This window comes from Arachis duranensis, chromosome 3, assembly GCF_000817695.3.
Source record: "Arachis duranensis cultivar V14167 chromosome 3, aradu.V14167.gnm2.J7QH, whole genome shotgun sequence".
Taxonomy (NCBI): Eukaryota; Viridiplantae; Streptophyta; class Magnoliopsida; order Fabales; family Fabaceae; genus Arachis; species Arachis duranensis.
This window is the reverse complement of record NC_029774.3, coordinates 33,618,125-33,630,506: the sequence shown is the minus strand read 5'-3', so window position 1 is coordinate 33,630,506 and position 12,382 is coordinate 33,618,125. Positions and strand designations below refer to the sequence as shown.

The following is a 12,382-nucleotide window of genomic DNA, read 5'->3' as shown; positions in this document are numbered from 1 at the left end:
ACATAGTCGTGAGGGGGAGATTTGTTGGATTTTTGGATTCCCTTCCTATGTGGAGAAAAAGTTTAAATTCTAGTATCTAAGCCCATAAATAGTTAATGGCTGAGGTGAGTTAGGGTTGAGTGAGAGAGGTCATTTTGCAAGAGAATACCAAACACTATAGAGAAGAGAAGAGAGAAAGTCATTTTCGCACATATACAAAGCTGTCTCTGTAAATTGGTTGTTGCAGATTCGTTAACCGTTGGATCGAGCTCAAATTTGGACAGTGTGTTTTACACATCTGGTTCTTTGATTTCACCGTTCGGATTTTTAATTTGATATTTGTAATTGGAGATATTTGCCACGCACAGTAGCTCTATTTTTGTGGTATTTTCATCTTCTTGTTCTTGTTTTATAAGTTTTGAAGTTTGGGTTGTTTGGCTTGTTGTATGCAGGTTTTGTGCAGTAATTTGTGACTCTTTTGTACCCTATTTTTCATCATAGTGAATCTATATCCTGGTCTTAGTGACTCGTAGTTTTTATTTCTCTCATTGAGACAGTTTTCCACGTTAAAAATCTTGGTGTATTAGCTTGTTTCTAATTTTTTGTTTATATGATTTTTTCGCTGCTATTAAGTATTATTGTGCTAGTGTTAATATTTGTTATGAGTGGATATTGTTGCTCCTCTAATTCTTGTAAGTAGGGAATTATGTTCCTAGAGAATTGTCCGTTGTGCTTTTTGGAGTAGCTATTATTTTGTTTTGCATGAATCGAGTAAGCGAGTGAGTGATGAATCCAGAAAATTTTTATAGTAGGGTCAAAATATATATAACATGATAATAATTTTTTTAATAAAAACATTATGTTTATATAAAAAATTAGTTATCAAATTATCTACTATAAATTTGAGTATAAATACATATATTAACTTATTTTTAATGTGTATTTTTTATTTCAAAATTTATATTTTAAGATTTATTCTGTAAAAGTAATTATTTTATGTATACGTAGCATAATTGTTGTTATAATTATATTTTAAAATATCTAATTATAAATTAAAATATTAAAATAGTAATTTAAATAATAACACATAATTTAAAATTTAATTTTTTATATTTCATATTTTGAAACCTTGACAATATAATCAAAATGTCTTTTTTTGTATATGTCGTTAAACAATCATTTAAAACTTAACTTTTATACAATTAGTTCTTGATGATATTCATAGTTGAAAAAAATCCAGTTATTATAAAAAAAACTAAAGATAATTTCAAAAGAAGAAACACAAATAGATAGATAATATTCTTTTGAGTCGATTTTTAAGAAAGAATATCAATTTTATTTAAATTTAAAAATTAATCATTATAATGGACATCTAATATGAAGTTCTCAAATTGACTATCAAGTGTCAAAAATTGAATAAAAAATTATTATGAGATCAAATTTAATAATTTAATGAAAACAAATAAATATTATTATTATATACTACTCAATAATTTAATAATTTCATCTTCTCTTGCATTGGTGCCTTGGCCTGTTATTTTCCAAAGTCTGGGATTCGGCAACAATGCCACCTTGTTCTTGCCACGCTCATCTCAACCGCAATTGTTCTAGCGACACGGTTTCAAAAGGCAATGGACTTTCTTCTGGTGTTAGTATTCTTGCATTGGTTTGTGATGGCATATGGAAGATCATGGGGTCATTTGAGATGCATTGTAGCAAGTGAACAAAGAAATTAGCCGAGTGTTGAACATATGCAACAACTTCGCTTTCGTTATTTTTCAATCCTTGATTATTATTTTTTTGAACCAATAATCCGCCAAACGCAACAATTGCTGTCTTGACAGTTGACACCCTTGCAAAGAAAAGAAAACCTTTGAAATTTCTTTATATATATGAGTTGTAGAATATTGATCAATCTTCCATCTTATGTAGCATTGTTTCCATCAATCTTAATTTTAGAGTATTGATATATTGTTCCTATTTTTTGAACTTTAAATTTGACATTTTCAGTTTTCCTTTATTTTAATTTCTAATTTTTTTAAGTTAAGGTTCTCAATTTTAATATTTAAAAAAAATAAATAAAATTAAGAGATATGGTTGCGGTGGTTGACCAGTTGACGTGGTGCTGGCTTTAGTGATAAATCAGATAGTCTGAGAAGGTGGTTACGATGTAGCCAAGTAAGCCTAATAATTTGTCATTATCTAAAACATAATTGGTTATATCCGTATCTACTCTACAATCTTTTGATGATAAAATAATCTCCATTCACTTTTATTTATTTATTTATATTTTTAATTAAATTAATAAATATATTTTTGGCAATATAATAAAAATAAAACTTGAATATACGATCTTAATTCTTACATATACCGTCCAAATTTAATAAATGTTTTAAAAAGACAATATCTTTTAGTGTACAAATAGTATGATCATTAAATATATCTAATTAATACGTCTTTTAAATTTTAATATTTTCATACCTCAACTTGTATTGCCCCAATAGTTGACCGTTATGGATGATATGATCAGAAATCGGAACCTTTTAATTTGACTATTAAACACATACGTATAAAATTCAAAGAAAATAGTAAAGAGTCCATATCTCTTGAAAAAAAATTATTTAACATTAATTCAAATAAAAAATAAATATTAAAAATATTAATCTCAATATGTGACTTTTAATTTTAAACGAACAAATTACACAATTCTTATTAAATTAATATATATACATGGCCGCCACTTTGAGAAAAAAAGGTTTATTTTGTTGAAATAAATATTCATTGTTGTATAAATAGGACGATTGTTATTTGTCTCTATCCACTATCCATGTCAGAGCTAGAGTTTGTGTACCAGCTAGTTGTTACAATGGTTCTGTTTGTTTTAAGTTTCAAACTTTTTAACTTTTAAACAGTTGGCATTATCCATTTTTTAAGAAAGGATTGGATTAAAACAACAAATTTCAAACAATGACTTCCTTACTTTCCTCCCATCCTTAACTGGCTTTTCCAATTTTTCGTCTTTCTTACCAGTTTTTAGTTTAAAAAACTGAGATATGGATATTTTAACAGAAGCAGCGTTGACTCAGAAACATTTATAAAAACCTTTGAACTGACTATCAATTTTTCATTCTACTCTGCTAGTTGGTCTTTGAGAACAAAAGAGTGTCTATCACAATCACTTTTTCACAGAGGAAAATGGTAGGAGGAGTGGTAGAAGGAGGGCATACCAAAAGGGCTCATCTTTATGAGCACAGATTCACTCATTATTTTGCCTTCACTTGTGTTGTTGGAGCCCTTGGTGGCTCGCTTTTTGGCTATGATCTTGGGGTTTCAGGTCTCTTTCTTTTTCTCACCCTTCTCTCACTGTTTAATACTTCTGTTTTTATTGAATCATGGTCGCTGAATTACATCTTATAATCTCCTTTTTTCGTCGCGCAAGGACCACTTTCAATTCTTTGTGTTTTTGCCTCGCATTCTGGACTGATTTTTATGTTGATTTCCTTTGATTAAGGCACGTTTATTTCTCATAGTAGTACCAACAACTTCAAATTCTATCATTTTCTTTGGTTACAAAATATAGTCGCCCAATTAATCATCAATGTTTCTTCAAGAAATGGTTTTGTTATTATTTAGAGTGGTAATGATAATAATACAACACCAACTCTCTATCTTTTTTGTTCCAAATTGTATATACCTTTTTGTTTCACATGGGAATGGCTAAGGTATTGATCTGATTTGGGAAAAGTGAGAGAAAAGGTAATTGCAGGAAGAAGAAATATTTTGTCCTTTCAGCAATTGCCGTGATTTGATAGGATCTTTAGGGTGGGTTTGTATATTGATATTTTTGTATTTTATAAAATAAAAATTTATTGTGTTTATATTTTTTGCTTTCGAAGGTTAGAAATGGTTTTAAAAATATTGAGAGATGTTTTTTTAAAGTTAGTTTTAATACCTTTTGTATTTACATTTATATTTATATTTATATCTAATATATAATATAATTTTTTTATTTTTAAAATAATTGTATCAAATATTATTTTGTGAGTTTTGTTCATAAAAGTAACTTCTGTTTTAAATTGTTTTTTGACTTTTATCAAATAAATATGGTGTAACAACTAGAGCTTTTGAAAAAAAAAGGAAATCAACAGCTTTTAAAGAGGCTGTGTGGTTCTGATTTTGATTTCGAATGCAACAGTGATGGGTGGTGGGCTGGTGGCGCAAGCAAGATGAGATAGCGAAAATAATTAGAATGAAAAATGGTTATAAATTTTGAGAGTTTGCTGATTCGTTCAAAATCATAATATAGTAATATCCATCTGGCGAGTCATGTGTATTGGTTGGTTGAGTTGGGTATGATTAGAAACAGGATATTCGTATTCTCCTCATAATCTGCATTTTCCCACTCTTAGTTGCTAAGTTCTCCTGGATTATCGGCACGACTTCTGATTTCTGTTTTTCTTATCTCATCATTTCAAATTTCATTGTTATTATGATTGTTATTAACTAATAATTAGCCTACATACCTTATTAACAAATCCACAAAATGTTTTTCAATTGTGTCAGTATTAAAAAAAAATAAAACCTACCTGTAATAAAGGAATCATAGCAGATATCATATCAGATATGAAATTGATTTTATTTGTTTTCTTTACTTTTAGTTTTATTATCACATCAAAATTACAGTGTATATAATGAACTAAAATTTTCAACTGAACTTAAGCTTTTGTCGTAGTAAAATTTATCCTTGCAACTTAAGAATCAAAGAGGGTACTTGGTATGTTGTTGTTGCAGGTGGGGTGACATCAATGGACGATTTCCTGATCAAATTCTTCCCAGACGTGTACAAAAGAAAGCACATGCACCAGAAAGAGACAGACTACTGCAAATATGACAACCAAGTGCTGACACTCTTCACATCATCGCTCTATTTCTCAGCACTTGTAATGACATTCTTTGCTTCTTACTTGACAAGAAAAAAAGGCAGAAAGGCAAGTATCATTGTGGGAGCCCTTAGCTTCTTGGCTGGAGCAATACTCAATGCAGCTGCACAGAACATTGCAATGCTCATCATTGGCAGGGTCCTTCTTGGAGGAGGCATTGGTTTTGGCAACCAAGCTGTACCCTTGTATCTTTCTGAAATGGCTCCGGCAAGGAATCGAGGAGCAGTCAACCAACTCTTTCAGTTCACAACCTGTTTTGGAATTTTGGTTGCAAACCTCATCAACTATTTTACTGACAAAATACATCCCCATGGATGGAGAATCTCGCTTGGCTTGGCGGCTATTCCGGCACTTCTTATGCTTGTTGGAGGTATTTTCTGTGCCGAGACACCTAACAGTCTTGTAGAACAAGGAAGGTTCGACGAGGCAAGAAAAGTATTGGAGAAAGTAAGAGGGACTAAGAATGTTGATGCCGAATATCAAGATCTTGTTGAAGCCAGTGAAGAAGCACAGGCTGTCACTAGCCCCTTTAGGACACTCCTGAAGAGGAAGTACAGACCCCAACTTGTGATAGGAGCCTTGGGGATTCCGGCATTCCAGCAGCTAACTGGAAATAACTCCATTCTCTTTTATGCTCCTGTCATTTTCCAGAGTATTGGGTTTGGTTCTAATGCGTCTCTGTTTTCATCTTTTATCACCAATGGAGCTCTCCTCGTCGCCACAGTCATCTCGATGTTTTTAGTCGACAAGTTTGGTAGAAGGAAGTTCTTTCTGGAAGCTGGTTTTGAAATGATATGCTGTATGGTAAGTATTATTGCTTGTTTATGCTGTTGTCCTAGTTGTTTATGCTGATTAATTGCTTATTTGACCCTCTGGTTTGGTTAATTTTCAGATTGCTACTGCTGTAGCCTTGGCTCTGGATTTTGGAGATGGCAAAGAACTTTCCAAAAGCGTCAGTTACTTTCTTGTTATTGTGATATTTTTGTTTGTGTTGGCTTATGGAAGATCTTGGGGTCCACTAGGATGGTTGGTTCCTAGTGAGCTCTTTCCATTGGAGATAAGATCAGCAGCACAGAGTATAGTAGTGTGTGTCAACATGATCTTTACTGCACTTGTAGCACAGTTGTTCCTCATGTCACTTTGCCACCTCAAATATGGGATTTTCTTACTGTTTGCTGGCTTAATTATCTTTATGAGTATGTTTATCTTCTTCCTCTTACCGGAAACAAAGCAAGTTCCAATTGAGGAAATTTATCTCCTCTTTGAAAACCACTGGTTCTGGAAGAAGATTGTAGGACAAAGAAACCAACACCATGGGAAGACAATTGCTGTTTAAGAGCCTCAATGAAGTTATGCATGTTTATAAGTCAGACATGGTTAAGGTAAAAGCTATACAAGAGAATAATTGTTACCTAAACCATGTTTTGGAGCTTTCCAAACGGCAAACCAAACATACAGTAATTAGAATGATCAAGTCTAGCTTTGTTATTTTTGGTTAATAGTTATTGTTCTATGCTTAAATGATCAAATATGGATTATATGCTATAAATTTCTCTTGAATATAATTATCTAAATGCTTTATCATAAATATCATTTTCGGCCTTTGTTTTTTATCTCTGTGATTAATACTTCTCAATATTTTTTCTATATATTAATAGAATAAATCTACATGACATGTTAAACTATTGTTCCGTAAGATCTCAGAACTATTTAGTTTTTACTTTTTTTCTCTTATCTTTTGCAAATATATTAGCTAAATTTACTAAGTAAAACTAAGAAATATTAATGATTTTTATATTTTTACTTATAAAAATTAAATAAAAAATATATTAATGATTAATGTGTCACAAAAGACTGGTCCGAAGGAAGCTGATTAATAGGTAGGACATTGCAAATTAACAAAAATAGTGCACTTGATAAGATCATAACATTTTATGATAGCAAAAAGTATCACATTAAGAGTTTTGCAAGTTCATCTACTCGTAATGTTCCTCGTGGTGCAGCATTAAGAAATCGTTCATCAAAATTTGTTTTTCTTTGAATTTTAGAACTCTTTTGAGTCTTCTCCCTTTCACCTTTATCTTTCAAAGGAATGGCAGCAGTTTCTTTTCCCTTGGAGGAAGCGGAACCTTGTTGCTTGGCAGTTTTTTGAACCACAACCTTACTATGTCTCCTAAAGACTGGTCCGGAGGAAGCTGATTTGGCAAAGGAAACTGTAGTTTGATAAATAGTGTCAGCATCCAAAGAATCTTCATCTAAAATAAGTGCACATCGTTTCTCAACTGCTTCCTCCAACAACGATAAAATGCCTTTCATACAAGGTGCAGTTGACCTTGGTGGCCAACTGGCATCATCAGTTTCTGAACCATCTATAGTCTTATCGACTCGAGGATCTACCTTGCCATTGATATAACTGTCATTAGTTCCTAACATTACCTCAGATCCTAAAACTGATGTAGAAGGGCCATCACTGCAGCTTTCGTTATCCATCATATCCTCAGCTCCATTGCTTTCACTCCAAGCTTCCGAGGGGCATTTAGCATGGCTGTCATCATCATCCGACAAAGTCATATTAGAGATAATGCTCCCGCAAGACTCCGGCTCACCATAGGAGCCTGTAACATTGTTTATACATTCAGCTTCAGATTTTCTTGCAAGTGAAGTAGTACTAGTCACAGATTGCTTGCTATCTTCTATGGGAGACGACACCTCAACCTTTCCCAAAGCCAAATCACTTGAACTCGAAGAAATGCTAGTGTCATTGCCTTCATTCTCTACTGAATTCTCCTGTCGACTTGATGCTGAGACTTCTGATGCTAGTATTTTGTTATTTTGTTCATTGGCCCCCTTTGAATTATCTGTGGGATTTGCTAGAGCCGACTTCCAATTTTGCCCTCTCCACATAAGTATGTGCTCATTTTCAAATGAAAGCAATACACAGGGAACGAGATCCTACATTTAAAAAATACAGGAGGAAAAACGATGTTACAATAGCATCATCATAGTTTTTAAAGAAAACAGTCTTATGATATGTTAGGGACTTGGGCACCCCATAATACCCAAGTCCCTAACATGATATAATAGCAAAACCAAATAAACAAAAAAAAAGGCTTAAATCCATTTGATCTTCATTAAATATTGCATAGAAAATTGTGGCAAAAATGTTTATACCCTTAGTTTGGCTCCAATCTTTCTATAGTCACTTTTATTTAGCCCTTGGCAGTTTATACGGACAAGTTCACACTCTTCAAATGCCTCTCTGACATTTTTTGCTAGGTGACAGTAAACACCATTTTTTCCTGCAACAAGAAAATATATCATTTTCTTTGTGTAAACAATAAAAATGAAGACAGATAAATGCCTGTTTGCCAGCAGAAAAGAACAATAATTTTGCTTCAAAGATGAATTGTGGTGGACATTCTCAACATTAAAGAGGTACCTAGCTTGCATATGGGAATTAATTCCCTTCCCTTTTTACGCATTTCAGTTACTTGTTGTAGCGTTAAACCTTCTGGAACTCGCTTAACAAGCTTAGGATATACTGGAGGCACAGGCTTCCACAGCATCAAGGGAAACCGCGGCCGTGTTCTATAGTTATAGTTTCTGCCTCGGAAAAGGTACAACACACCACCCCTTCTGTAGATTATTTTCCCCCCTGTCTTCTCCTGGTAAACCAAATAATAACATTAGGAGGCTAGAGAAACATAAAGAATGAAGAAGCAAGAAACAAAAAAGTAGGAGAAGAAGATAGTAACCTCTAACTGGTGGCAGACATTGTCCATATCAACTGTACAAACTCCTTTGCACTTAATCTTGCAGACCCTCTTTCGCTTCCAGTGAGCATGAATATTGTCCAACATGTTATGCGTCAAACCATCTCTACCTAAATAACACAACAGGTAAAGCTTTTCCTTTTCCATTCCCAATCATCAATTAATTCAATTACAATGACGACAAAAATAAAACTAACCAATATTGAGTTGGCGATTGGTTTTGACGGAGCTTCTAACCAAAGCGTCGATCTCCTGCTGAGTCAAGGGCTCACCGAGAATCTCTTCTCTGGAGGAGACGTACCGGGGAAAGGTGCCGGGAAGAAAAGGACCGGGGGACTGAACGGGCTTTATCCCTTTCTTATCGGGCGGAGGAAGCACGAAGGAGTCAAACTCCTTCTGCTGCTTCTTGCTGGGTGGGAGTGGGGCCCGGCCCGTCCATGGGCGGGGTGTGGTGGCAGGGCCAAAGGGGAGGAAGGGGGGCTCCCGGATCTTGAGTGGCTTGGCCTTGGGAGTCTCGGTGTAGCTGTACTTGAACTCGAAGGGTGCACCCTCTATCACGTACGAGAGTCCATCTTCGCCAATCTTGATGTTATCGGGCGGTATTGTCAGCCGTTTAGGTCTCGATTTGGGGATGTTGGAGAACTTGAATGCCGGGTGCTGCTGGCGGTGGCGGTCGGTTAAGTCGGAGCGGGAGAACTGGAGCTCCGTGGATGGGCGTGAGTTGGATTCGAGGGTGATGGGGAAGGTGATTGTAAGTTTCAGAGCCATGAAGATGGAGATGGGAGAAGAGATAACGGTGACTCACATAATTTTACAGTGCACCTGTATATAGGAAACTAATTTGTTAATATAATTTATTTGGTGACTTCTAACTAACCCTCTCATAAACAGAAGATTAAGTATTCTCGATGACTTGTTTAATTATTATTAAAAATATTTATTTTTGTCAAATCATCTTTTTAACTTTAGTTAATTAAACTAAATTATTAAAGCATGATAAAACCTATTTTATAAATTCCAAGAGCTTTCAAAATGTGCCAACGAGCTGTAGCTCAAATGGCATAGTTTTCCCTTTTCACCTAAAAGTCTCGGGTTCGAATTTCACTCCTAATTTTAGAAAAAAAAAACAGCTTTCAAAAATACAAACTGAAAATAAAAGTAAAAAAAAATCAAAACAAAAACGAATTAGAAGTTGAAAACAAGGGCAAGTAGAGACTATGAATGGTGGAACAAATTAGAGTAAATCACTGAATGCAAGAAATTCTTTTATATAATGATTTGTCATGTCTTTTGTTTGCTGATTTTATTTGAAGTCTATTAGGCATGTCTTGATTGTTAGCTTTTATGATGCTTTTGGTATAATTTTGTATTATTTATGATTTGTGATTATACTTAATAGCAAGACAGAAGGGGATGATTTACAAATCAAAATTCTTCTTCCCAAACTTGGGTGGAGTATTAATCAACTATATAAAAAAACAAGCTGAGCTAATTCACAAAGCATCAATTGTGACCATGCCCTTAAAAAGAAAAACAAAAGTCATCCTATATGGAGTAGTTCATTCTTGTTCAAAATAATAAATAAATTATAAATAAACATTCTAGAATATAGAAGCAGCTTGTGAGTGACTATTGAAAGAAATGCCAATTCAAATAGTACAAAGTGTGAAGATATCAGATAATACCATGATATATTGAAAGAAACCAATAAAAAACACTATAATCGCTGATCCAAGAAGTCCTGAGAGAATGCAAAGCTAAATTAAAACAGTAAATACAGAAAGTAACATTTCGAAGAGAGATAACAAGTATATCAATACTCAATACTCTTAATTGTTATTATCCTATTCCGCAACATATGCAAGCTATAATGAACAAATACTTCGTTTCTACTCAAATATCTGTACCATAGGCGTATCTGCATCATATACTATTAAATTAAACTTCCTAATTGTGACTATAGTTTTGATGAAATGGTCGTATTTACATATTCCTATTTGTGCAAAACGGAAGGCCAGACTAGCTAGCTTTATTTCTCTTACAAGAAACTAGTATAACTTGGAAAACAACAATGACAAAGCCATGAAGAGATTCCATTAGTTTCTACTAAACAAAATAATTAGATCAAAACTAAGGGTGAATTTTCAGTATTAAGAAATCAACTGTGTCTCTTGAATCTCCAATTCAATTATGCCAGTAATCCAAAGAGTTGACTTACTATACAATAAACGAGTGCAGAAATAATAGGAAAGATGAAGAGGTACCAGAGGGCAGAAAAGAGTTAGTTTTCTTGTTCTTGTGAGTGTGAGCACGCGCTGACGCTGTGGAAATCCTTTTGCTGGTTCAGATTGCCATTTTCCTTCTCAGTTCTGATAAAGAACATTGACAATTGAGAAAGATGATCAACACAATGCAAGTGAAGAGTGAACATTGACAATTGAGAAAGACGATCAACACAGCAGAGCCACAAAACACACAACAGCACACCAGAACCCAGAACCCACAGCAGCAGCACAGCCAGAAAATTAACAGCAGCACAAAATTAATACTACCAACAGCATTCAGCATTCAGCAACAAAAATTATCATTCGGCAACAAACAGCATTTGATTTGATTTCCATTTTTAGCATTCAGCAACAAACATTACAAAACAGCAACAAGTAATCCCTAATCACACTAAACCTGAAATCAATAAAGCTAAACAAAAATTTCAATAATGATTTGATTTCCATTTTTAGCAGCAGCAAGAAAATTTCAACAAAAATTTCAGGAATTAAAGAAAGAGCAGCACCACAAAATCAATTATTTGATTTTCCATTAATCCATTCACAATTTCACATTCAAAAATCAGCAAACAGAGCATAAAAGGAAGAGAAGAACCGAAGAAGTGAAAGCAGTGCCGCTAACCTTCGACGGAGACACAGACGGCGACCGGCGAGACGACGGCGACCGGCGACACGGCGGCGAGCTGCTCCAAGTTCGAGAGAAGCCAGGGAGGACGGGGACAGGGGGAAGGAGGACGCCGAGCTACAAGAGAAGGCCTGGGCTACAAGAGAGGACGCGGAGGCGCCGACAGCACGGACGGCGGCGGCCTACGGCAGAACTGTTGCAGGGAGAACCTAGGGTTTTGGTTGGGTGATTTTGAACTTTGCTTCAGAGTTCAGAGGGATAGTGATAGGAGGGGGGGTAGAGAGGGTTGGGGGAAGGAGGATTAGTGAGTGAGGGCTGAACGTTGGGTTTTTTTATAAAAAAACAAAAATCAAAACAAATTGTCTTTTTTAGGAAGAAGACTGGACTATTTTCAGCGCTATAATTCTCTTTCGTCTCCCATCGGCTTTTAAGTGGAAATATTTAGAGTTCCTATTCCCTAAACTTGATAATGTCACATTTAGATATTTACTGTCAATAAGCCTCTTCTTGAATCACAATAAACTTATACTCCTTCCACAAATCTTTTTAGAGCTTATCAAAAACGGAATTTATTATATTCTATTATATATTTCTGATTTTAAAATTAAAATTGTCATATATCATTTTTTACAATTGAAATCAATTTTTTTTTTTAAATTAAAGAATTTTTCTCTCTTTTTTATTAATTTTTTTTTACAATGATATATACAAATCATTTATAGTACACAACTACAAACTAACTGAAAATAGATATGAGCTTGGATGCATAATTATATAATA

The 12,382-nt window shown here is 34.2% G+C and overlaps 2 protein-coding genes across 2 annotated transcripts; one reads left to right on the top strand and one right to left on the bottom strand.

Moving 5' to 3' along the window:
• Window positions 1-2,974: 2,974 nt before the first annotated feature.
• On the top strand, window positions 2,975-6,507 carry LOC107478594 (sugar transport protein 14). The gene is made up of 3 exons (XM_016098727.3): window positions 2,975-3,313; window positions 4,771-5,723; window positions 5,812-6,507. Exons 1-3 carry the CDS (start codon window positions 3,175-3,177, stop codon window positions 6,253-6,255), a joined length of 1,536 nt encoding a protein of 511 aa, XP_015954213.1. The 5' UTR covers window positions 2,975-3,174; the 3' UTR covers window positions 6,256-6,507.
• A 320-nt stretch (window positions 6,508-6,827) lies between these two features.
• Window positions 6,828-11,857, bottom strand: LOC107478593 (CRS2-associated factor 1, chloroplastic). Its single transcript, XM_016098724.3, has 7 exons — window positions 11,600-11,857; window positions 10,957-11,061; window positions 8,890-9,514; window positions 8,675-8,802; window positions 8,359-8,584; window positions 8,091-8,218; window positions 6,828-7,871 (listed from the first exon to the last, which is right to left on the bottom strand). The coding sequence occupies exons 3-7, from the start codon at window positions 9,458-9,460 to the stop codon at window positions 6,870-6,872; spliced, it is 2,055 nt and encodes a 684-aa protein (XP_015954210.1). The 5' UTR covers window positions 9,461-9,514; window positions 10,957-11,061; window positions 11,600-11,857; the 3' UTR covers window positions 6,828-6,869.
• Window positions 11,858-12,382: the final 525 nt, after the last annotated feature.

What these genes read in the sequence shown, in the direction of transcription:
- LOC107478594 (XM_016098727.3), top strand. Translation starts at nt 3,175, where the DNA reads ATGGTAGGAGGAGTGGTAGAAGGAGGGCATACCAAAAGGGCTCATCTT. An exon ending in CTATGATCTTGGGGTTTCAG is followed by an intron (nt 3,314 to 4,770) that starts GTCTCTTTCTTT and finishes TTGTTGTTGCAG; the next exon opens with GTGGGGTGACATCAATGGAC. An exon ending in TTGAAATGATATGCTGTATG is followed by an intron (nt 5,724 to 5,811) that starts GTAAGTATTATT and finishes GTTAATTTTCAG; the next exon opens with ATTGCTACTGCTGTAGCCTT.
- LOC107478593 (XM_016098724.3), bottom strand. Translation starts at nt 9,460, where the DNA reads ATGGCTCTGAAACTTACAATCACCTTCCCCATCACCCTCGAATCCAAC. An exon ending in CAATCGCCAACTCAATATTG is followed by an intron (nt 8,803 to 8,889) that starts GTTAGTTTTATT and finishes TGTGTTATTTAG; the next exon opens with GTAGAGATGGTTTGACGCAT. An exon ending in AATTCCCATATGCAAGCTAG is followed by an intron (nt 8,219 to 8,358) that starts GTACCTCTTTAA and finishes TTCTTGTTGCAG; the next exon opens with GAAAAAATGGTGTTTACTGT.